At 41.8% G+C, this 25,389-nt stretch overlaps 2 protein-coding genes across 3 annotated transcripts in view; one reads left to right on the top strand and one right to left on the bottom strand.

Moving 5' to 3' along the window:
• The window catches only part of LOC138108749 (complement C4-A-like), a 42,108-nt gene extending 28,233 nt beyond the window's left edge, over nt 1-13,875 (top strand). For both annotated transcript variants that reach the window (XM_069011824.1, XM_069011834.1), the window contains 12 exons: nt 438-596; nt 1,254-1,313; nt 1,782-1,875; nt 2,591-2,759; nt 4,394-4,481; nt 5,151-5,225; nt 5,842-5,950; nt 6,910-6,999; nt 7,369-7,461; nt 8,169-8,252; nt 12,235-12,367; nt 13,555-13,875. In XM_069011824.1, coding sequence (XP_068867925.1) covers nt 438-596; nt 1,254-1,313; nt 1,782-1,875; nt 2,591-2,759; nt 4,394-4,481; nt 5,151-5,225; nt 5,842-5,950; nt 6,910-6,999; nt 7,369-7,461; nt 8,169-8,252; nt 12,235-12,367; nt 13,555-13,693 — 1,293 coding nt within the window. In that variant the 3' untranslated portion in view covers nt 13,694-13,875. The remainder of the gene's footprint in view (nt 1-437; nt 597-1,253; nt 1,314-1,781; nt 1,876-2,590; nt 2,760-4,393; nt 4,482-5,150; nt 5,226-5,841; nt 5,951-6,909; nt 7,000-7,368; nt 7,462-8,168; nt 8,253-12,234; nt 12,368-13,554) is intronic.
• Nucleotides 13,876-13,974: 99 nt separating this feature from the next.
• STOML3 (stomatin like 3) lies at nt 13,975-23,589 on the bottom strand. Its single transcript, XM_069011846.1, has 7 exons — nt 23,485-23,589; nt 20,718-20,821; nt 20,014-20,086; nt 18,684-18,766; nt 17,414-17,617; nt 16,319-16,453; nt 13,975-15,910 (listed from the first exon to the last, which is right to left on the bottom strand). The coding sequence occupies exons 1-7, from the start codon at nt 23,534-23,536 to the stop codon at nt 15,710-15,712; spliced, it is 852 nt and encodes a 283-aa protein (XP_068867947.1). The 5' UTR covers nt 23,537-23,589; the 3' UTR covers nt 13,975-15,709.
• Nucleotides 23,590-25,389: the final 1,800 nt, after the last annotated feature.

The following is a 25,389-nucleotide window of genomic DNA, read 5'->3' as shown; positions in this document are numbered from 1 at the left end:
CCACCAGTTCAGGGGGAGTCTTAAGGGGAGGGAAGGAAATAAAAGTCCCATAAAAACTTTTTCATTTATATTTAAAAGCATCATAACAGTTAATTTTCAACTTCTTTGGTGTATGAAGCACTTAAGATTTTGGATAGTTAATTAGCAATGGGCCAAAGTAAAATAGTTAAAAGCCAGAAAAGAAAATTCTATGTCTTCATGAAGACATATGACAATCTAAGTTCAGGACTCCAATTTGTTTACAATTTTAGTGCTATAAGAAGAAGCTGGGAAACTAAATGAATAGTCTGTGCAAGTAGGAATAGACAAATACAGGAGCACTTCAAAGCAGCAAAAAGCATAAAACTGAGTTCAAGGTGACTGATAACGTCATCTCACGTGTTGTTGAAATAACCTGGCATAACTGCTAGGTTTTTTTGCTTTTCTTTCTCACCTAGGACACAGTGGTGGCCTTAGAAGCTCTGTCAGCATACAGCATACAGACACTGAACACTGCTTCCACCGACCTGACTGTCAGACTGGGAACACCTGGAAGGCAAAATTACTACAGCATTGTTCTGACTGATGCCCATGAAGAATTTCAGAAGCAGCTAGAGGTACAGAACCACTATTTTTTTAAACATTTTTGCCTCAAACAGGAGAAATTGGATCATCTGGCCTGGGTTTTGTCATGTTAAGCAACCATGAGGTAGCTGGTTTATAACACCTTGAAATAATTTAATCTCTAAAACAACAGAATCTTTTTTTTAAGTTAAAAAAAAAAAAAAACAAAGGAAAGAAAAAAAAAAAAAAAAAAAACAACAAACCACCCAGCAGGTGCTTAGCAGCACACTTGAGAGGTGCTTTCCTGCCTCTTTGAGGACTTTGGTGATGTGAATCTTTCCCAAAAGTGAAGAGCAGCCAGGAACCCAAGGGAGCCAGGATTCCCTTTTTCAAGGGAATGAGGAAGAAGGGGAATATTCTGATCTTCAGTGTGCTGAGAACTGTGAAAATGTGAATTCCAGGATACAAAGGAGAGAGTGAAGTTGCTAAAATACATCTACTGGGCCCTAAAACAGCACAGTAAGATGCAGTAACACAGCACACTTAAAATCTCATGAGACTTGAGGTATCATAATTCCTTCCATAGCTAAAAGTTTTCCCCACCCAGGTTTGGGGAGTAAAGGCATAGAAGACTGTCAAGATGTCAGGAAAACAATAGATCAAATGCTGAGCACAGACTAATCATCTTTTTTTTTTCCCTTGGTTTGCAGTTTGAACTTGGGAGAAAACTTGAAGTATCCGTAAATGGCAAAGGAAATGGGACAATGAGTGTAAGCTGTAAATTCACAATCCAGAGTCCAACTGGACTTCTTTTAATCCCTTTTTGAAAACAAAGTGAAAACTTACTTGTCATGGCCTCAACATTTCTGTTCCTGCCTCCAAAATTCTAAAATTTGTGGCCTAAAGCCTGGCCTTATGAACAGTCAATTTTTCCTGTCTTTAACTTTATTAAATGTATAAATGTCAGGGGTGATAGAGGTGGCTGGAGTTTGAAAGACCTCTTTGTGGTTGGGAATGGAGAGTGGTTATCTCAAAGGAGTCCCACATCATTTGTGAATTGCACATGGGACCTGCTTATATCCGTGAGCGTCCTCTGTGACCAGTTTGTGCTACTGGGGGACTGGTCTTTCTCTCCGCACTCCCATGTCCCATCACCATGTCTAGAAGTCCTGGATGACTAAATTCCATGTCACTTAAATGATATTTTTAGTGGCTTCCTGTTTATGTGTTCATCTTAGATATTAAAAATGTACTGGTCACCTGAGCTGAAGAACAACACCTGCAATGATTTGATTTTGACAGTGGAAGTGGAAGGGAGCCTGAAGTACTCTGGTGAGTGAAAAGTGCAGGGGTTGGGTCTCAAAGGTGACACATTTGGCCAGCTGCTAATAATATTTCATAGCTTTTCAGCCTTGGAAAGTGGGAACAAATGAATGAAACAAGGAAAAGGAGAAGCCCGTGAACTCTGCCTAGCTACTGTTTCATGTAGCTTATTATTCTTATTTAAAATAGTATAATAACTATCTGAGTGACTGTAGGTGCAGCAGGTACTTAACAGTTACACAGGAACAGTCAGACACTCTCAAGAAACAGGAGATGAACTCCCTTCACAGAGGGGAAAGCCCAGCTCAGTTCCCTGCCTAATAAGGGACCTACCGTGTGGGCTTAAACTCTTTGAGACTGATCTGTCATAGGTCTTTCATATGAGCAAGAATGTGTTTTCCATCCCCTGAAGTGTGCATTCATCATCATCATCTCTGTCTATGTCTGCATTTTTTTCTGTTTGAATTGTTAACTTTTGGAGGGAGGGATTGTCCTTTACGTATTTATGCATAGCCTAAACCCCATTCTTAGCTAGATTTGTTAGTTTTTCTTACTATAGTTACCCCTGAAATTCTAACTCTGAATGAATTGGAAACATTGACACAGTGAACTGTTATAAAACTCACAGTGATGGCATGACTGCCCAATGATATTTATCATTATACCAAAAGGAGCTAAGTTGCAGGCAAATTTGTGCATGGCTGACCGTGTCTCTCACCTCCAGAAGCTGAATACTCTGACGAAGATGATGATTATGAAGACTTGACTACTTCAGGAAACAACGCATCCGAGACGCTGTCTAATATTGATTGGTTTGATATCCGCAGCAGAAGAAAAAGGGATGTGACCACTCCCAGCAAAACAGAATCCTTGCAATACAAAGTCTGTGTCAGGTAGGTCTGCAAGATCAGCTCTTCTTTTGTTTTTCTCCTTTGTCACGTTCTTCATAACCACAAGCTCAGCATCCAACCTAGTGACCTTCTGTGAGTGTGCATACGCTGTGAATGTGTGTCCTCCCTCCCACGGCAGGAGAAAAGGTTTCCACACAATGGATGAGGTTTATTTACATAGCTTACATAGATTTCAAATGTCCACTGCAGATTCTGCCCCATCAGACTCTGGGGAGACTCTAAAGCACCTGGCAGGCTAATGATTTGAAAGAAATCTTTTATTAAAAAAGGTAAATACATCTGGAATGCAGTAGTAACACATTTACAGAGTTTCATCGCTTTCTGGAGAGATACTGTTGCTTCCTTTGTGGTCACACTCTGGCCTCATAAAAAAAGAAAGTATGTCTAATACTATCTAGGAGAGCAGAGGAGGGTAGATGGGGTTTCTGTTGTGACAAGAAGTTGGTAAGGGCAGAGGTAGTAAAAAAGAAACCTTCCCATGCAGCATAACACTGAAACACCTGTCTTTGCTCCTGTTTACAGTCTGGCATTGGTGTCAGAAGCACAAATTTGTGGCTATCCTGGGTTCCTCTTCTAGAAAGGAGCAGGATGACAGAAGCAGGTTTTGCTCCCCTGTAGAATTCTGGTTTTCTACCGGCTTTGGCAAAACCCTGAAGACAGGGGTTTTATCCCCCCTTCCAGACAGTGTCATGAGCAATGGCAGGGGAGAACTGACGTTATCCTCATTCCCAAGTTTCATTCTCCCTCATTAAGCACATATCCAGTGAATGTGTACTGGCCAAAGCATCATCTTCCCCGTAAATTGCTATGCACCATTTATCACTCCCACATCCACTGTTCTGCCGAGTGTTATGCTGAGGCTTAGACAATAGTGTGAAACTCCTGGTAGTTAAGACTGGGAGAAAAACTGAACACATAAGTTACATCACCATTCTTCTTCCCCACGCTGTGGTGCACCCTTTATGGGAAAGGGACAGTGCCAAAATAAAAAGTTCTGAAGTACCACTAAGTGTATGTAAAATATCTCACGTCAAGGCACCCTGTGTGAGTGCAGAACAACTTCACTTTCCAGCAATGACACAACTACCCAATATTAGAGAGGGTGAAAGAAGAAAGATTGTAAACCCAATACCTGTATTTAGTGGATAATTACAGCAATGAGGATTTTTGCCTCAGACAGCAAAGGTCATATAAATTTGACTTAGTCTGTGAAAAATTTGGATAAATTTATTTCCTATCTCCACTTTGCAGGTAATAGAGAACAGAGACTTTGTCAGTATTGTTTACTTCCCTGTCTTCAACAGTGCTTTTTAGGTGGAATGAACTGTTGTTTACAGGTGATATTTTTTCTGCCTCTCAGCTCTAAGGAAAGTCTATATGAAAAGCTCAGGCGAGGCACCCGGTTTTTGATGACCATTTGACTAGTTTAGATGACTCATTTTACCTCATGACTCTTAATGAATTAGGCAGCTAATTTTCAAATTAAAATCCACTTGGGAAAGTTAAATGGAGCGGAATGTTTTGCTTCACCTTTAGCAAGCCTGAAGATCCAAACTCTTCAAAGCAACCTGGCTGTTCAGTGCAGGTGTTCACTGCTGACCATCTCCCTTATAAAGGTCCACAGGTTCCAAAGCACCAAAGATGTCCCTGGTTGATCTCACTCTGCTGAGTGGGTTGGAGCCTGACACGAAGGAACTCGAACAGGTTAGAAACACTCTTTTCTGTGCAACCTTTTATAGACCCTTTAGAAATTTTTTCTTTCAAAATCTTTCCAAAAATCCATAGAAGAAATATGGGAAAACAAACAGATGATGGATGGATGGATGGATGGATGGATGGATGGATGGATGGATGGATGGATGGATGGATGGATGGATTGATTTTCACTATTCTCATTCTAATACAAATATTTGCTGAATTTATACAAGAAATGCAAAGCTTGTGGTGAACAGAGTTCAGCCTTCTTAGTCCCTTGTAAAAGAAATTGGGGCAGGGCTCAGCAGGGCACTAATGTGGCTCTCCTTATCACATATTGCTGTCCTGTGACACACCAGGACACTGCATCCTGTGCTTGCAGAGCAGAAGGCAAGTAGTCTTTTAGAGGTGATTGGTGGCAGGGCACAGTGACAAGGAGATGGGGCACAGTGCTCTGAAAATGTGGCTGGGGAGTTTTGGGTTCTGGAGCCTGTTTGGTTGAGGGAGCTTTGCTCAGTTTCATGCTCTCAGGGACTGTCTCCTTTAGGGAGGAAGAAAGAGGGCTGAACAAAGCAAGCAGCTGAACAAAGCAAACTAGAATATGGAGGGTGGTAGCAAAGGTGTTCCTGTTCTGCCAGGGGTTTGTTCTGATTTGTTTGCTTCTTTCTTTTCCTGCAGCTGGTGACAGCTTCAGACAGGTATATTCAGCACTACGAGTACAAGGAAGGGAAGGTTTTGCTCTACTTTGGTGAGGTAAGCAAACCCAATGATTTTCTAATCCCTGCCATTTCAGATAGCTTATAGACTTCTTAAAAATTGAATCATTGTGTTTTACACTCTCCATTACCTTTCTGTAATTTTTGTCATTTATTATTATTGAACGGCTCATTGGAAAGAACAATGAGGAAGGGAAGAAGGGAAACACACACCTTCATCTTTCACCTTTCTATGTCCCAGGCAATGTAGTTCATATTCAAGATTTGGCCTTTGACTCAAGAATAAAGAGAAATCCTCTCCCTCTCTAGCCAGAAGGGATGCTTTCCATCCACAGTAACAAAAGTGTTAACTGGCAGTCCTGTAAATTCCACATGGACATCTTGCATGTCAAGACCAAGATCCATATAGTGACAAACAAATGTAAACATCAGGATCCCTAGTTTCTGTGTCTATTTCCCAAGATTTTGGATAATGACTCCACCCTATGCCCACTTGTTGCTTCCCCTCCACAGCCAAAGCAGATATCAGTATTAGCTCAGCTATGCTGTCAGAAACAAGTGTTCAACAACCAGCACAGGCACAAACATTAAGGAATTGACTGAGGAGAGAGAGTTAGTTTTCTCATCAAAACTGTTGCTCCTTTTTCCTCCAGCTCCCAAGTGGACCGGACCCAGACTGTATATCATTTGGGGCAAAGCAAATCAATCCCATGGGCTTGGTTCAGCCAGCAAATGCCATCCTTTATGATTTTTACAACCCTGGTAAGGGCACAGAAAAATGATGCATAACTGCTTAAAAGAGAGACCCTCAAAAAACCCCTCGTCTATGGAAAGTTGATTTTGATGTGGTGTGTAAAACCATGTAATTTTGTCAAGTGATAAAATAACCCGCTTTGCATAACTGTCTTCCACTTAATTCAGATTATCTAAACAGAGATCTTCTCAGGAATGGTCCAGTATTGCAAATGGACTGAAAATATGAATTTTTGCACTCATGGATTTTTAAATCAGATTTCCTGACTTCCTGTTTCTCAAGGTGCTTTTAAGCATGTTTCACTCCCATTTTGTTTTGTCAGGCTGTGTCTTTATACATCTAAGGTAGGCAATCTTAGAGGTTTGACTTTTGTAGTGTGCTTGCCAGGGAAACCAGTCTTGTTCCTCATTCAAAGAATGTTAAATGCAAATCATCCCCTTTTGCCAAAGTTATGTAAACAATATTTGAAAATTAGGTCAAATCTCTACTTTCCCTTAACTGAGGAATTCAAGACAATTTACACTGGGTTTAACCCATTAACTATTGGTTGATCCTATCTTCTTGTGAAACAAGTGCTGTTCACTGCTGTTCTATGGGCTAAAGATGCTTTTAAGATGAATAGTTTCCAGAGTGAACAAAAAAAACAGGGTGGGGGGAGCGAAGACTACAACTTAAAAAAACAAACCAAAACAAACAAAACACCACAACAACAATAACAACAGAATGCCCAAACAAAAATTATCCAAACTGAACAAAAAAAAAAACCAAACTGTTGCCCAGCTGAAAGGAAATGCTGTACTCTAGGTGCCTAAGATATAGGTCTTTGTGAACTGCTGATGTGCATCTGATCCCTCAGCACTCTGCTTTCCCTGGACCAGGGAAAAGCTGAGCTGCAAATGTAGTTTGTACTGTACAGGCTTTTCCACCTGAGCGTTCCCAGACAAGCTGTTTTGTTCCTTGTCCACAGACAGGAAGTGCAGTGTGTTCTACAGTGCTCCCAAGCACAGTGCCATGCTTTCAAAGCTGTGCCATGCCAACGTGTGCCAGTGTGCAGAAGGTAAGGAATGACTACACAGGCTGGTCTAAAAGAAGATAGTTACTTCTAGGAACATTTAACGTGGGAATTGTTAAGCCCAGAAAGGACCAGGACCATTAGAATTATCCTGATGTTTAATACAGGACACATTCATCCTCTAGGATGTTCAGTATCAAATTGGTTTTTTTTCTAAGACAGCCAGGATCTTTTGATAGCTAAATGCAATATATATACACATGTGCGTGTGTATGTAAAAAACCTGTATGATACCACTAAGAAAGTTGTTCTGCCATTACATTCTCTGTTATATTGATGTGTGAATGTGTGCAAACTACATCTGTCTACATACCCATGCCTATGGAGGTGTATCACTTGTTGTCTCCCCTCCAGGTCCCTGCCCGAGACAAAAATCAACTTTCAGTAAAGCATTAACACAAACCACACGTGTTAGTTTTGTCTGCTACCAACCTACTGCAGATTATGGTAAGGCATGAAAGACAACTGTCAATTTCAGCATTGTTCATTTTAATAAGTATAAACTTGTGGGTTTACATGCCCAGACCTCTCCTGAATTGAGTAGGGTTTCTGTATGTGACCGAGCTGCTGAGGAGATGAAACGAAGGCATGTGCAGTCCTAGTCATCAGGGCAGTGACTTGGGAAGTAAAGGCATTGGAAAGATGCAGCAGGATGCTGGGGGAAGGAAGGATGGACATTATGTTACAGGGTTTGGAAAAAAACGATGGTGCAGTACCCCAATCCCATACATCCCTCATGTTACAGGATGTAAATAGAGAGTAGGTTTCCTTGGCATGCCAAGGTGCAGTAGCTTCTTCTGCAGAGCTAGATGAATATTTTTCCCTTTGTTAATTTGCCTTTCTGGGCTCTTCTTTGAATAAAAAATTGGATAAACTACTGAAGGAAAACTGGTTGGTCACTATTGGTAAGTTTGATGCTAACAGAAGGACAGGAAAAACAGTGACAACATCACCACAGAGGAGCTTCCTTGAAAAAAAAAAACCACAGAGAAAGGAATACAAATCTAGAGTCTCTTGATTAATAACTCCATGGTTTGTGAATAGAAGCTACACTGGTCTCTGTTCAGACACTTGGTAAAAGCACACCTATTAATCAGTCTTTGGATGCAACTTCATATTGCCATGTGGCATCACAGAGTTGTTGTCTGTTGCAGCATATGAGGTGGAGATCCTCAACAGTACAAAGAAGAATGTTTTTGATTATTATGAGGCCAAAATCCACAAAATCCTTAAAGCAGGTAAGTATTAAAAAGTTTGGCTCCTTTCATTCACCTGTAGGAAATCTAGGCTGACTAAATGTTACCCAGCATGAGCCACGCCAGATGCCTTCTGCTGTGGAAAAGTAACGTCAGATATATTTCTACACTAGGCTTGCAAGAAGGTATATTTATTGCAGGGCTTATTTGGTGCAGCTGCCTCACTGTTCAGTTCAGCCCAGGGGTAGATTTTTGTTCACATTGTGCAACCCCAGAGCACACAAACTTCAATCATTTCAGATGAAACTAAACTAGAGGACACGCTCCAGCTGCATTGAGTCCCTGGCTATAAACTGGAGCTAGTCTAAGATAAACCCTTCAAAAAACATGCATAGTGTGAATATTATATCTTCTGCATCAACTAGTTCATTTTATAGACTGTTGACAGATCCTTATTTTTTCTAGTGTAGACATATCCACTGATGTCTGTTCTGATACAGGATGAAGATTTGAAGTGCTTATTACTCAACTAATTATTAAGCAATTGCAACCCTTGTGGAGAGCTGTCCACAGTGACTTGCCTGAGGTCAATGAAGACAGGAAATCTTCTGGAACTTCAATTTAATAACTGTGATAAAGAAATAGGCTTCTTTGTTGTTAGGTGCAGTGTAAAGATTTGCACAGCTCTTAGACAATGTCCTTTTGCAGGCCTGCCATCCCAGCTGCCCCCATGTGAACACAATCAGCAGCATCAGAGAGCACTGATACTCATCAAAGTAATTTCTGGGGAAGCTGTCAGATGTTGTGCTAGACCTCAGCTGCTGGAGTATCATGTTGGTCACCAGTTTTGAGTTTGGCAGCCAGAGATTACATTTAAAAAGCAACTTCAAAGGCTTTGAAATCTTCCCTCTTAGGAAGAGAATAATTAACTCACTCCATCAGTCTTTGCCCAGGGGACTGGCAATGTCACACAGCACTTCATGGCACACAACTTGTGATCTGTGCCCAATGTTCAGTTCCTGTAGGAAAATAAGGTCCATGCTTCCTGAGCCCAGAGAGTGCATCTGACATACCCAGGGCTTTCCATATGGAGGGAAATGATAATGTACCTAGTGATCAAAATACTGACTAGAAGATTATGGTATCCTGATGCAAAGTTTTATTAATCTCTTCAGAATACCTACAAGATTTAAAGGCTTTAGGGCTCTGGGTCCAAATGCATTTGTACTCACAACTTGCAGGCAAGCACTGGAAAGATTTTGGGTTTTGGTAGCTGAGAGAAACATCCTTTAAATGTGAAGTTGGAGGGAAAAGATGTCATCGATTCCCATATACTTGAAAATTCTTCTTGGTTTGTGCTGTCAGATGTAGCTTCTGAGCAACAGTAAGTTTTCAGCAGGCGTGGGAAAGGCTGGCAGGAGGCATGAAGCCATATGAGGATGAAGAAAAAGCAAGGTGTTGCACCCAAATCAGCCTGTGACTGAACTAGAGTTGTTATCTCTTGTACTCTCTGTGGCTCTTTTGAGTGAGGTTGGCCTCTGTTGCTATCACCAAGTGTAAGTGAGAATTAGTAGGGTAAAATCTCACTCTCTGGACCCTGGCACTATTTCCTTAACAGTCTTTGAAGTAAGGGATTGGTTCAGAAGACAGATGGAAACACTTATTTGTGTTTGGGAGTCGGCAAAAGAGAATTTTGCAGGTGTATGCTTCTCAGATTACTTTGATTATTGATGGGATTAATGTATATATTTTAAATAGCTAATACTTATGTTGTCCTAAGAGTCCTTCAGGAGTCCTTTAGGGGAAGAGTATAGCCCATACAAAGTTGCACAGAATCTTTTTTTTCCTGCTTCTTTTTTTTCCCCCATTTTTAAAAAGTATTTCCCACTATAGATTCTAAAACTTGAAATAATTGTTTTCCTTAAATTCTGCTTGGATGCTTTGAAACATTAAATTTCAACTTTTTTTTAAATTGGAAATTTAAAATTAAAAATTACATAATAACCACTTAAGGTAGCGACTCAAATGTTTATGATCCCACTGTCTGAACTGTATTATGAAGCATATGAACCGAGAAACACCTTGGTAATTTAAGCCCAATGAGGCATAACATCATCATTTTCTCAAGTAGTTCTGATCCATCTCTGCATTCCATGAACAAAATGAAAATTCAGGACACAATATAGCAGAGGAACAGCAAAAAGGTCTTGCATTATATGAGAAAACCTACAGGACTTACTATTCTCTCTAAAAATGCAGATGTATAAGTACCATACATAAAACTAATGTAAGTTTTAACTAGGTGGTAGATAAGGTTCTTAAAGCTAGGTTTCACAGATCACAGTCTATGCAAAATTCTCTGAAATCTGATTAAAGTTAGAATATTCTACTTCTGGTTTTTATTCTACTTTCAGGGTTTTGGTTACTAGACTTTCCATACTTGTAGTATAATACTCTCTATTACAGCAGAAGCTGCACAAGTTTCTGTTAACTGATAAAAATACTGTGGTGTAATTTACCTATAATTTAAACTGGTTTAACATTGAATTTGTGCAGGAAATTTCAAATTATAGTTAGAGTAAGAAACTAGAATATTGCTGTTATTTGCTTTTTACCTCAAATGGACTTTGATAGTTTTAGTTAAGCAACATAGTGTCCTCATGACCTGAGATTGGTCCAATGAATAAGCATCTTGTCAGCACTCATGTCATTGCAGTATCTGAGCAGCCATCTCATCTGCTTTGGATGCCCACTTCTGTAGTGGGCTGATTATTCTGAATAAATAATCTTCTGAGCCAGAATCCAGACCAGAAGCTTCTAAGTTATTTTAATGTGGAGATCAGTAGGACCATGTCCTGTGTATCAGATTCTGAGGGACTAGCATTAAAACTGCATCAGTAAGCTTCAGGTCAGGTGTACGAAGGAGAGTGAGATTTTAATACTGTTTGCTGCATTGTTGACCCTCAAAATATTTGAATTTAGTTTGCTAGCTTTTAAGACCACTCTGAACCTGAGCATTCTGAAATAAACGATAGCATGTTGTCCCAGTTTGAGACAAATTATGAGGAAAATTAATGGGTCCTCTAATAGAAGGCAGGTTTCAACAGTGCCTCCCCCACCAGGTTTGGAAAGAGATTTCTTGGAGGAAAGTGAAAAAATGCTGTTTATTTAACAAGCAGGGTGCACGCAGGCAAGAGAGAATGAATAATAATAAAACCTCTTGCTGTGGAAAAGACCTGGGTAGATTCAGAGTCCTTTCTGTGGGTGAGGCTCCGCTCTCTCCAGAGCTGGGGTGTGGCCTGGGCGCCTCCAGGCTGCAGCGTGGGGCCTCCCAGTAATGGTATTCCAGACCTGAGCTGAACAGTTCCAGGAGAAGAAGCCACAGTCCCAGGAAAAGTTCTTGCCTCGGGCAGCAGGCTAGCTAAAAGAGCAAAGAATTCTGACTCTCTGTCTCTCTCCTGAGAAAAAGGAGCCAAGAGCTGGGGAAAAGCAGGAAGGTGCTTCCTCGGCTCTGCAGCACTGAGAGTGCAGGGGAGTCCATGTTTTTGAACACAGGCTGCTAAAAGAATTCCACCACCTTTTCCCCAACTCTCCTGGACCTAGCTTTAAAGGCACAGAACTCATGTCTGGCATAGGGCAGACAATAAGGGATACAGCATCATAAAGTCACCCCAAGACACACGTTTTCTGTTTTCCTTGGTTTTTCCTTCAGTGTCTGAGATTTAATCAAACTCCATAAAGTCTGAAAAGTCCTAAGGTCTATAGGAAAACAGCTTCTTCAATAACTTGAAACATTGCAAAGGCCAAGACAGCCAGCTAAAGGCAAAAATGACCTTTTTGTCAGGTCGTAAAGGAAATGTATCCTACCATAGCATGGCCATTTATTCCCATGTCTGTAATTACCAAGTGAAATATCACCTTGGCTTCGCAGTGGGGCAAATGACCACAGGGGGTCGTGTCCTGTGGGCTACAGTTCTTCTCTTTAATAGAAAAGTTCATGTGGTTTTCTCTTCTTGCCCCACAGCTGCTGATGAAAGCCTCCAAGTGGGTGACCACCGACAGTTCCTAACACGCTCCATGTGCAAGTTAAGCATTGTGCCTGGCAAACACTACCTCCTCATGGGGAGAGATGGAGAAACGGTTGATTGCAACAACAAGTAAGTGCAAAATGGTCTCTGGGCAGCAGCAGCTGCTATTATGGACCATAAACACAGAGGATACTCTGGGTTTTAGAATACCTCCAGAAAGCTAAGGCAGCACCAAATTTCTCAGGGACTGACTCTGCTGAATTTACTAGAATGCAAATAGTTCCATTCCATAAGCAAAAGGGGCACTGTGGGGAGAGCTGAACCACCCAAATCTATTCGCTCATGGACATGTGGTTCCCAAACTTCCGATTCCCAGACTTCTCAGAATCAAATCTGGCCCTGGTTCCTCTGGGTTAAAAACTCACAGCTAGGAAAGGAGAATGGGAAAAGCTACCCAGTCCACCTACAGCAGATGCCTTAAACAGCTCCTGTGTTTGCAGAAGAAATATGTGGGACTGTGATTTAAGAGCAGCTCCCAAGGTTGCTGCTACATCATGCATGCAAGTAGCATATTCTTCTCATTTCTCACGGTCACACTTCAACGAAAAAAGGGAATTTATGTGAGTAGGAATTTAGTATGACACTATCAAATATTCAGGAAGGAAGACATCTTAAATGTTTCATTTCCCTGCACACAACTGGACAAAGGTAGTGCCTCTGAAAGCTTCTAGGGAGGACATCTCCATCAAGCTGTGAGCACCACTTCCTAAAACCTTGAAAATTCCCATCCCTGTCTCTTTATGACACTAAAGTGAGTGCCTAAGTCAGTGGCCTTTTTCAAAAGAAGCCTGATAGAGACTGGGGTCTCCTAGCAGAGGTTTAACCTCCAAAGTCTTCTCCAGTTCAGTCATGAAATACTGGAAGTTACATGGCTTCTCATCACAGAAAATGAGGAAACATTCTGGAATACTCTGTTGGAACTAAACTCCCCCTCACTGTCCCTCTGGTGTGCACTTGGGCCTTTTGTGCCATTCTGGAAAGCTCTAACAAAATCTTAGCCCAAGCTTACCTGACACACTCAAAACACAATTACAGCAAGGTCTGTCCCAGCTTGGCACTGAGACTTCACAGACTTTATTCAATGCTCAGTTAACCTGCTGGTGAAAGTAAGTTTCAGGAAGGTTCCTTGGCTAGTGTAACTCTTGATCTCAGAGGTGCCTCTGTGGAGGGATGCAGCAGCTCAGTGAACATGCTCTCCCATTGCTCTATGTCAGAAATAATGACTAACCTTGCTTACCTGTCCCATCTTCACTCAGGATGCAGTACTTACTTGATGCACAAGCCTGGGTGGAGAAAATTCCAGAGGCCAGTGAGTGCCACAGCACCTTGCACCGGCAGAGCTGTGCTCACCTGCAGGAATTCCTGAGCACCACTGACAGCCTGTGCCACATCTGAACGATGGCTCAGACCCCCACATCTCTCTGTGGGACTGCAGCTCACCTTCTGCCAGAATTCTTCCTGCAAAGCCTGTGCGTCCCTGAAACATTGCAGGGCTGCTTCTATTGCTGTTTTGCTGATTGTGGTATCCTCTTGTGGATGTGTGCGTGGGTAATACAACAAAAAATGCAGCTACTCTACTAGTTATTGTGTTCATTGTACCTGACACTGGGGAAGAGAGAGCAGGAATTTCTGTCTCTTTGAGCCATTATACAACAGTGCAATTGCCCTGCAAAGAGTCAAAAGAAAAACTCGTGCTTGCAGAGCTGATTAATTCCTGCAGTCCTAGGCAAGAAAAAAATAATTCAAAAAAGGCCAAGACATTTTCATGGGTCAAAAAGAAAACTGGGCATTCATGGGCTTACCTGTGTTACCCTGCTGCTGAAAGACAAGAGATACCAGCACTCATGCTTCAACACATCAGCTAGTTTCTGGCTGTGAGTCCTGCTGACGCCATGGCTGGATTCCATACACTTCTGAAACTGGAACTGAAAGTGGCACACTGGACATGTCCTGTGTTGGGCTTGGGAGTCTTGCACAGGCTTGCTAGGCTGGTAGCTCACTGAGGGCACAGAACTGCTTTTAACTGCACTCTGTAGCAACATGTCTTTCAAGCTTTTATTTTTTTAGAGTTCAACTCAAAACTGCTCTTTTCTTAGGATAAGAAGAAGTCTGTAGAAAATGTTTTGGTATCACTGCTAAGCAGATGACTTTCAGCTACAGGTTTTGCTTCTTTAGTTTGCCAGCAAAATACCATTTGGCAGTCATGTCTGAAGCAGAGAAGAGTTGGGTAGGTCACCATCCACAGATGCTCGTATCACTCTGTGCCAGCAGCTACTGAGCACAAACATTTGCCACCTGGACTGCTTGTGATACATTGCAGTAAAAACAGAAGGGCCAGCTTCAGTGATATGATAATTACTAGGTCCATCCTGAGGTGGTTAATTTGGAGTCAAATGACCCTACTGATAGAAGGGGCAGCAGTGATGCTCATGTGAACAAGACATGGCACTGCAGCAGCACCTACCAGAACAGCTCCATCACAAGAAATTTCAGATTCACAGAAGACAGTTCATTGCTGTGTGCCTGAACTGTGAACTGACCAGCTATTTTTAAAGGCTGCAAATTCAAATTTAGCATCAGCTGAACCTGGATATCAGCAACATCTTCTCAGCTGCCAAGCATTGCATGGATGGAGGGTAGGGAAGGCTCATTTTAGGAAAACCTGCATGACTGCTTCATGACATATGCAAAGGAAGATAAGAAACCTACTGAAGGTGTAAGACAGACAAATTGACAGAGGACCTCGAGGTTTGCCCCAGCTTTCACATTTAGGAAATGTGATTGTAATGCCTGGTCATATATTCTCTTTATTTTATTACAGAGCTCATATAAATGTCAGTGATAAGGCAAAATACAGCTGAGGCCAGTAAAGCAAGTATTAATTTCTATTAATATAAGATAAAGAATAGGCTGTTCCACTGACATACCAATTATACAGTAATTCTGCCAATATTTATGAAAGAATACCTCTAAGGTTAAGAGCCAAATCCTTCCTTTCCACTCCACAGGAATTGAGTTAAATACCAATGTCTGACCCTTCTGCTGTGTGGAGTACATCAGCACCTCAGAGGTTCTTGCCTAGCAGACAAATCACCAAATAATTGCAACACTCAAGACTCTGTAAAGTGTGGTGAAATCATCATTAAAATTTTATATTAGGTCTAACATACATTTTACATATTTTCTTCCATTTTACTTGTAGGTGAGTCTAAGCTGGAACTGCTTAGTGTCTGAACTTTGCAAATGCAGTCTCAATGTGGGAGCTGTGTGTGATTGTTAAACTAATTTTGCTCTTATTTTTGGGACAGAGGACCCAAACATGCTTCTACTTTAATTCTACCAGTTGGGACCCCCTTGCTTCCTGGGAAAACCTTCAAATATCTCTGGCCTAGGAGCTAGCTAGAACAGCCTCTATCCCCCTGTACTTTTCTGCCCCAAATTCCCAAACATATTTATAGGGAGAGGGAAGACAATAGTGGAATTATTCTGTGCTGCCACAGTTGTTAGTATTTGCAGGTAACGCAGCTGCAGACCTGCCAGAGACTCGGCCAGCACCATGGAGGCCTGCTGGAGAGCTTTGGAAGCATTCATTTCTCCTTCTGCTGCCACAACCTGCAAAGGAACAGAAATGGAAATGGCATGGAAATGCTGCCCATCATGGGGAAAATCCAGCTTTACAATGAGGAGAAAACAAACTACCTTGGATTCCTGGTACCATAGGACAAGAGGAAATGGCCTTTTAAGTTGCCCCAGGGAAAGCTTAGATTGGATATTAGGAAAAAAATTAGGTTGTCAAGCATTGGAAGAGGATGCCCAGGGATGCGGTGGAGTCACTAACGGTGGAGGTCATTTACAGGGTAGGTAGATGTGGTGCTTAGGGATATGGTTTAGTGGTGGACCTGGCAGTGCTGAGTTAATGGTTGGACTTAGTGATCTGAGAGATCTTTTCCAACATAAAAGATTCTGTGGTTCTATGAAAAGGAAATGAGAGCTGGTGGTTGACGCTGTCATGGGTCTCACCTTAGCTCTTGTCTCTCGAGCAGCCTCTGCTTCAGCTGCCATTGCCCTCTGCATGGCCATGGGAATCTGGATGTCTTTGATCTCCACACGGGCCACTTTGACTCCCCACTGCTCTGTGGCACTGCCGAGGGCAGCCTTAGGGACAAACACACAACACGCCAGGAAGGGCACAGTGCTGGCAGAGAGAAAGCCACGGGGTGGACCTGCTTGGACAGAAGGACAGGGCAAACCCGCACAGCAGAAAGAGGGACGTTCCAGGGGAACCAGCACCCAGCATGGTGTGTGCACAGTGGGTACCACAGCCTCATGAAACACTTGCTGGTCAACACCAGTGTCTCCTGTGCAGATTCTCTCCTGCCTCCTAAGCTGTGATCCTCATCCTTTCCTTATGTGGCACTTAGTAAACTTCTCCCTTTTACAAAGAAATACTACAGCAACTTCCTTAAACAGCACAACACTGTAAAAGTACACTGTGGGTGAGACACAGCACAGCCCTGCAGCACTGGCACACTCGTCTGTGCTCTGGCTCCTGGATGCTCCAGCAATCCACACCACCCCTGTAACCCTGGCTCTGCCCGTGGCCACTCTCCTGGCTCCAGGGGGTACAGTCTCTCTTTGGTCTGACTATGCCTCATCTCTGACTGAAATTAATAAATCAGGTGCTTGCCTGCCAAATTAAAAACTAAACCAGATGGTGTTTTAAAGCATGCAACAACTCCATTTGTACTCTGAGTTGTAATGACAGGAGATATAAGTCAAGGGTGTGCCCAAGATAGAGCTTCCCACAAGCAGCAAACCTCTTTCTCCATGTTTGCAGCTGCCTCTCTGCAAGGACTAAACTGATTTATTTAAGTCACTGGATAATTTCAGAATTTTAATTGCTTTTTGATACAGATAACTCTGCTACAAGAACCTGGGGAAATAACTATAGAATAACTCTTTCTGACTCTAAGCAATGATATGTATAATTGAAAAAAAACCATAAAGGGAGATTTTTTTATCATTATTGAAGAAAGAAAGAGAGGTTATTACTAATTTGCTACTCCCCAGAAGACATCTCCATGCTTGTCAGTGAATTTTGAGAGCCAGATTTACCTGGATATTGTGTGCAATCTCCTCACGACCTGCCAGCAGCTGAGCCAAGCTCTGTGTACCCAGGACATTTCTCAGGGTTGTCTGTGCCAGAAGCAAGGTCGCAGAGTGGACATCAGTGACATTGGCAACAGCACTGACAGCACTGTGGATCTTGTAGTGCACCACCCCATCCACCTGGGCAGTAACAGCATCTCTCGTGAGAAGCTGCATTGAGAAATGCACACAGTCACAGAAAGATCCAACAACACATCCTTTGCCTAGAAAAGGGAATATTTTTCTTACCCCTTAGTGAGTAAAAGGCACTGATAATTCAAAGAAACTAAGAATTTCTTTTCTTTGTCATTCTCCCAAGAAATTGCTTCAAGAGAGCTGTCTAGCAGCAACAAAGTTTAAACTGGGGGGAAATGCTTTACATATCCTCTAAATAACTTCTTCAATAGTAAGTGAATCTCCTAATTTGAATTCATTTCTTTTGCAATAATAAATTATGACTATCCTCTTCCTTTCTTGTAAAAAGGTCTATTAATGATTTTATAAATTTCATGCAGCTTGGAAGATCTGTGCTACTTCCCCTAAACAATGTATTTGTAAGAAACACCAGCAAATTACATCCTGCTTGGAGGTATCTTGCTTCCTCCATCTATTCCTGCTTGGACCTGAGTTTTGTAGTTGGTTATCTGCTAATTCCTGTTAATTTAATGGGATTTGTTACCCATAGGTAGTTTGCCTTTTCAGACACACGTAGAAGGGTTTTTTGAATGGCGAGCTCCATGTCAGATCCAGTTTTATTAGGACATTAATTTACAATTGGGAATTTTGTAGCCACTCCTCTCTTGTCCTCCATCTCTCATTCATACTTGTAACTCCCTTCCCTTATTTTTGACATCACAGTTCTGAACACCAGCTTGGCCTGCAATGATGCATCTGCAGAATTTCATTAGGAGAATCACAGAATGGTTTGGGTTGGAAGGGACCTTAAAGATCACTCAGGTCCAACCCCCCTCCCACACACAGGGACACCTTCCCTTAGACCAGATTGCTCAGAGCCCCCCAACCTGGCCTTGAACACTTCCAGGGATGGGGCATCCAGAATTTCTTTGGGCAAGAAGCTGTTTTGTAAGCAGCTTGAAATCCAGAAGATACAGCAAAGAAGCTAAATTCTATATGGCAGCTCAGCATGGAAAAATTATAAAACATGCATTATTTTTGATCGTGCCATGAATCCACTGCATCTTTTGTTCCTGTCTTAGATGGCTGCTAGAAAAGTTACCTCTTGTGGAGGAATCTTACAGGTAACTGTCCTAAGATCAACCTTGATAAATGTATCTGTACATGGAAGTACAAGGATCATTCCTGAAAAATAAAAATAATTAGATGAAACACCTCTGAAACTGAAGTCCAGACACAGGTATCCTAGAAGAAATAAACAGATGGATATACCCAAAGGATAGGGAGTGACACCCTACCTTATCACTGCAGCTGTCCTTTCTGCTTACAAGACATGACAAGAGTGATATTTTGCATTTTCAAATAACAGAGGGAAATGCAGATATCTGCAAATAATGTGAACTCATTAGAGCTTAATGACCTAGGACTCTGGTCTGGAAATGGGAAGCTTGAAGCTCTGGTCTAAAGTCTGCCATGAGACTTCTGGCAAAAATTCCTTCCATGCCTTTAATTTTCCATGTTTGAATCACAAGCCATGTATGGTTCAGTATGTGTCCTCAGGAAAGACATCACCCAGGTCCAGATTCCTGCACCACATGAGGAACATTGTCCCAAGATGTGACAAGCCCTGTGAAGGAGTCCTCACTCTCCTTCACTGGGAGGGGAGACTGGACACAACTTCTAATCTTCTGTTCTTGTAATCTCAGCACCTTGCTTTGGTGCCCAGAACAAAACAGAACACTGCTGTACCAAGCCTGGCTGCTCTTTGGACCACATGACTATTATTCAAGAGGGAGGACAGTACCTGAAAAGGACTTTTTCCTCTTATTTCCTGTTATTTCAACTTCCAGTTTGCACATTTCATTGCCCAGAGGTGGTAACTGCACCAATGCAAACACCTGATGTAGATGGGTTTGGTTTCTGATTTGTAACCTGGTCCTAGGGAACTGTAACAAACTTGGTGTAGCTGCTGAGTGTCCCTGCCCCGACACATTTACCATTTTCAGAGCAGAGAACAGCTAAGGAGCTGGCACAACAAGCACTGCTGGAAGCGAGTACAGGGAAAGAGGCCACAGTCGCTCAAAAAAGACCATGGCAGACCTGAACACTGCATTTAAATCTGCCTGCAGTCCCCTGACAGTGTCTGCAGTATGAACTCATCCTTCTGTTGTCCAGAACACTCAGCAGCAAAGTCATACCTGATATCAAGGTACTCAAACTTCTGTGCTGTGACGGGAGGGTGTCTTTGTCTTCTCTTCAGAAGAGTAAACAATCTGCAGGTAAAGGAACTGCAGTAGAGGGGACCTTCTCATTCCCCTCTATGCTATGAAGGATTTCATGGAACCTCTGCAATTCTCTGTGTGGTTAGACTGCATTGCAATAACATAAACAAACACAGAGGACTTTGACAGAATAAAACTGCATGTATTCACCTGGTCCCTTTGCTTTCTTAGACAGTATTCGTCCCAGACGAAATACAACAGCACGTTCATATTCTCTGACAACCTAGGAAAATATTTTAAATTTAGAATTGTATGACTAATTCTATTCTCACTCCCTGGTCCCCTAATCTTTGGCACCCACATTAAATGTGAAGAAAGTACAAATAATATAGGGAGCAACAAAGCTGCAAATCACTTTCTTTACATCTTCTACCTGACTCATGATTTGCTGGAAAAACTCAGCCCCTGTCCTTGGAAACAGGTTACAAAAGAGATCACATAGGAAAGAATTAGCACCTTTCTACAGAGGGTACCCCAGAGCTCTCCTAGTATCAGCACTACACTCAGAGGAGCTGCAGGCAAAGGGGGTCTCACCTCAGGTAATCCTAAACTACTTCACTTAGTGCACCACAACTACTGAAGGCCTGGAATTCAACCGATGTTTAACTGGAACTTTAACTGGTGATGGAAGTTGAGACTGGAAGAAATTAAGTGAGGAAATTGTGGCGATACAGAAAATTTGTGAAAGAATCTGTGTGGATCTTGTTTCCAGAGCACATCTTTGCTACAAACCCTCAAACCCTCATGATTCCCAAAATGTGAATATGAAGTGCCTTGTCTTAATTGAATCAGTAAAAAAGTACCAGCAGTGATAATGGAGCATTCTTTGTGTACCTCAAATACTGCTGGCTTACCTTTATACATGCCCAGATGGAAATAGGAAAGGTAATAAGCACCATGAGGAATGAAAGGGAAACCAGGATCCAGCCACAGATACCAATTCCTTCCTGACTGTCAGCTATAAAAAAAATATAAGGAAGAAGAGCAGTGAATGCAAACTTTGAGGAGTTATACATCTAGCCCAGTGCAATCATATTGGACCACAAAGTCCACAGAGACTCACTCCCTCTTCCTCCCTCCCATCACTCAAAGCCATAAAAGACCTAACCAAACATACAACCTTATTGGCCTTCTGATCAGAAGGTTAAAAAGGGTTCAGAAAATACATTTTGCAACAGGAAAAAAGAGAAAAATTAAAGATATTACCAAAGCTGGGGGCTGTGAAGGAGAGATAAATCATTGGGTGGAGTATCTACAAGTATGAATCTGTCAGGGTGCTATGGCTGGGGCAAAGGGTTTAGTTTGTGTGAAACAGGTAACAAGGTAAATGAGAGGAACTCCTGCTTTCTTCAGATGAACATTTTGAGGAATCATGGTCAACCAGTCCATCCACTGGACCATAAACTTCAAAATTAGGGCTTGTCAAAATGCATGCTCATGCAGTTGTCTCGGAGCGTTCAGCTCATCCCAAAATTCCATTCTAATTTAATAAAAAAATATACAACTAATTTCATTGGTTTAGTGCCTGAAGGGAAGGCAGTAGTAAGGTAAGTTATTTCAAAGGTGTAGGGAAGCACTGGGAATTTCTGACATCAAACAAAATTCACATGCAGACAGAAACTGATAAATAGGAAACAGTTCATTTTATACTGTCAGAAAAAAGAGACTTGTCACCACCATGAAACAGCATGAGACTCCCTGATCTGTAAGGCACAAGCTGGCAGACCAGCAGAGCAGGACTGACAGGTTTGTCAGAACATTCCCAGCAACCCTGGGGTAGGAGGAAACAGCACAGCCCTCCTGAAACCCCTGCCCCTCCTGGGTCCCTGTGCCTGGCTGGGCTGTGCCTGCACACCTGAGTGTTACATCCAGCCCTTTGCTGCTCACAGCTTTGCCCATCCTATTCTGAGGCAGATTTAATTACTCACATGGAAACACATTTGCATTCAGGAGGGCCTGGTTTCAGGTCTCCCTGAGAGCTGGAAACAGAATTGGTGCACTGGGAGCCCAGCTTTTCTCCTTACCCTTCCCAAAACCCAGCGGTTTTAAATCCCTGGTAGTTTCATGAGGTATGATGAGGCACTCTGCAATCAGTGGTAAATTTGAGGAGCTTCCCTAAGCAAATTATTGTGCAAACCATAAGGCCATCTAGATAAAACCAGAATTTTTAGTATTTAGTGTGAAAAACTTTAACCCTTTCACTGCTGTTTGTTAGTGCTACTTCACATTACACCAGTGGTGTGTCAGGCTATGTAAAGTACCAGCAGTCAAGTGTCTTTTAATCAGTGGAAAGAGATCAAGGAAACTCATGGAATAGGCAACATTCATATTTCTTAATCTGAAACCGGGGGGAATTAATCATGAAGGGATGTTTTTTTCAGCAGAACTCAACATTTTTACTTTATCTCTTCATTTCACCTAAATGACCACCTTACAGAAAATGTCTGAAGATCTTTTTCTCCAGTAACAAAATTGGTTATGAAGAACCTCCTCAAAAGCAATTTTAGATTGTAGCATCATCTACCACCATCCACCTGAGCCCTCTGTGAAGATACCTGGTGGGAATGACACAACCCACAGACAGGGGAAATAGCTGGGAAAAAATGCCAACACTCAGCACATTTATACCCAAGCAGCTGAGAAGAGTTAGGGGTCAAGATACCAGCCTTCACCACCGTGGGCAAAATGCATGCATCCAAATCTTGACAAAGTACAATTGAATCCTTCTGAAACTGAATGTCCTAGAGATCTTGATGCCAGCTAATACTGTAGGTTCCAATTAGAAAAGGAGAACATGAAAATATGCCTTTGAATGGAACTCCTAGCTCCCCAAAACCACCACAGATCTTCTCTGATTACTCCAAAGTTTCAAACCATTTAACCATACAACAAATGAAAGACTCTAGAAAAAAACAATAGTGAAGAGCCAGTCACAACCCAATATATCATTGACCTGGGGTTGCCATCCCTGTATATGGATTATAATAGTCATAACCACCAAAAAAACTTCCCTTGGGTCTTTAGTCCAGACCAAAACAGGAGCTGTAATTCACCACAAACTGTGAGAGCTCATTACTCAGCAATTGTGGAAAAACTCCAGGACGCTGGAATAAGATTCACTTTATTTTTTCTTGATACACTCATTAGGGAACATCACAAACACACTTGGCAAACAAACTCATGATGTGGGTTTCACAATTGGAAAGCAAATGAAAAACTCAGTGTGGGCAGAAGTCTCCTACCGCAACAAAAAGATGGAGTAGACTCATGGAGTAGACTTTAATCACCATGTACCTTCCTGCTTTCTACTAGGAGCTGAAAAATTCTGTCTTCCCTAACTAGATCCTATTTTCCTCTCTCCAGCCCATCCCTCCATACACATGTGTATCAATAGCTGAATCAGTCTTTTTTATCCATGGGGTCATGTTGGCAGAAGGTAGATACTGATGCATGCTGGTAGGGCAGCATGAGGCAATTTGCTCTGTCACTCACAGTGGCAGATTCTGAGTTTTCATCTCCACTCTGTTAGACATCAAATGTACTTTTTTTGTTTGGTTAGTTCTGCTCCTTTTTAATATTTTTGAGAAAAAAACCCACTCACACACACAAAACAATGCTTACCAATTAGATGTTCTGTGTTCACTTTCTTGGGTCTCTCTCTCTGGGGATCCATCCCCTTAGAGGCAAGCTCTGATCCCCTCACAGATGAGACAGCAGTGTACCTTGAAACTGCAGTGCTTGTCCAAAATGCTGAAGAGGGAGGCAGGATGAGAGAAGGAGAAATCCCCTGTATGAGAGTCTTCTGGGAATTAGTTACCCTGGTGAGGACAGAATGTTTACAAACACAAAGTCTTGTGTCTCGGATGTAACTTGATGGTATTCTGTGGCCTTCCTCTGTCTGGGGTGCACTTGGCCCAGCTGGTCTTATACAATATAAGTAAAATACAAGCTGTAAATAATTTCTATGAATCCATCACCAGAGATTAAAAAAAAAAAAAAAAAAAAACAACAAACCACGAACAAGACAGAAAGAGAAGATAAAGAGAAAACAAGTCCTGTGAGGAGCAGCTCAGGTTTGGCCTGAAGAAAATGAGGCTCAGGGGAGACCTTAACATTCTCTACACCTGCCTGAAAAGAGGTTGTAGCAAAGTGAGGATTGGTCTCTTCTATCAATAAACAAGCAATAGTATAAGAAAAAACAGCCTCAAGTTGTGCTAGTGGAGGCTTAGATAAGATATTAGGAAAAACTTACTTCACAAAAAGAGTTATCAAACACTGGAACAGGCTACCCAGAGGAGTGGTAGAGTTGCCCTCCCTGGTGGTATTTGAAGAACATGTAGATGTGGCACTTAAGGATGTGGTTTAGTGGTGGACTTGGCAGTGTTTGGTTAATGGTTGGACTCGATCTTAAGATGTTTTTACCAACCTATGATGCTATAGAGCCAGAAGGTAGAGATTGAGTACTGCTCCTCTGCTGTTTTGGGGCTCAGTAATTTTTCAAATTACTCAAATACCAGCATAATAAATAAACAAACCTCCAGATGAGTTCTCCAAGCTGTGTAGAATAGCTCACCGCACCCTCCTTCATACTGTCCATCAATATAGGCTAAGCCCTGTTCAGCTGGGTAACCTCAAAGCCACAGCAGAACATTTCAGCTCCCGAGTCTTAAAATTGTCCCTCAAATAAGAGTATTTTTCACAAAATATTTTGACAATCAAACTAAGCACAGCATTTCAGACTAAGCCATTTCTGAAGGCTTTAGCAGCAGAGGGCAACCCTCTCAAAGGACAAGGCTGTTGCTTGTTATTTGAATAAAATTAATATGAGAGGTTTGACATAAAGCTGCATTCATTACAGGGCTGTTTTCAGTGGGAACTTGTTATCTAGAATACCTGAAGATCTGGCTCCAGCTTCATTTTGCCCGAGTCTTCCTCCCTGCCAGTAATCACACTAGCCTCAGATGGGTCATTCAAAGCTGATTGTTCCCCAGAGAATCCTTTTTCAGTCTCACAGAGAGGAAACTACTACTCTGAACTGACATTTTAAATCCCACTGAAAGCCATAAGCATAGCTTGAAAAATCAGGATCGACATGTTTATTGCAATATGCTCCCAAAGTGTGACAATATTCATTTTAAGCCATTTGTAGAATTTTCCTCATTATTTGACTTCTGTACACTGAGCTGATCAAACCTCTTCAGGACAGATGCTTACTAGCAGGGTAGGAAGCATGAACAGTGACAAGAGAAATGTGGTTTGATTATTTCAGAAGCAAAAGCATAATATGCAAAACTATCCCAACATTTATTTTTTCATTTTAGAGCACAAAAAAGTTATTGAAAATAGCTTAATTCTGAGCCATTTGAATGCCACAGTTTACACTGCTGTTTATAGCATCAGATAAATGAACAACATGTACTAAAAGTTAACAGACATAATTGCTCCCTGTTTATTGACAACTCCCTGAGGTGACTGTAAATATAGGTGAGTAAAGCAGATGATGCTTTTTGTTTGTGTTCAGGAACA

The sequence above is a fragment of the Aphelocoma coerulescens genome, chromosome 1, assembly GCF_041296385.1.
Source record: "Aphelocoma coerulescens isolate FSJ_1873_10779 chromosome 1, UR_Acoe_1.0, whole genome shotgun sequence".
Lineage (NCBI taxonomy): Eukaryota > Metazoa > Chordata > Aves > Passeriformes > Corvidae > Aphelocoma > Aphelocoma coerulescens.
The sequence above is the reverse complement of the archived record's forward strand: the minus strand, read 5'-3'. Positions and strand labels throughout refer to the sequence as shown.

What these genes read in the sequence shown, in the direction of transcription:
- STOML3 (XM_069011846.1), bottom strand. Translation starts at nt 23,536, where the DNA reads ATGGATCCCCAGAGAGAGAGACCCAAGAAAGTGAACACAGAACATCTA. An exon ending in TAAGAAAGCAAAGGGACCAG is followed by an intron (nt 18,767 to 20,013) that starts GTGAATACATGC and finishes TTTATTTTTCAG; the next exon opens with GAATGATCCTTGTACTTCCA. An exon ending in GTAAGATTCCTCCACAAGAG is followed by an intron (nt 17,618 to 18,683) that starts GTAACTTTTCTA and finishes TTCTCAATGCAG; the next exon opens with CTTCTCACGAGAGATGCTGT.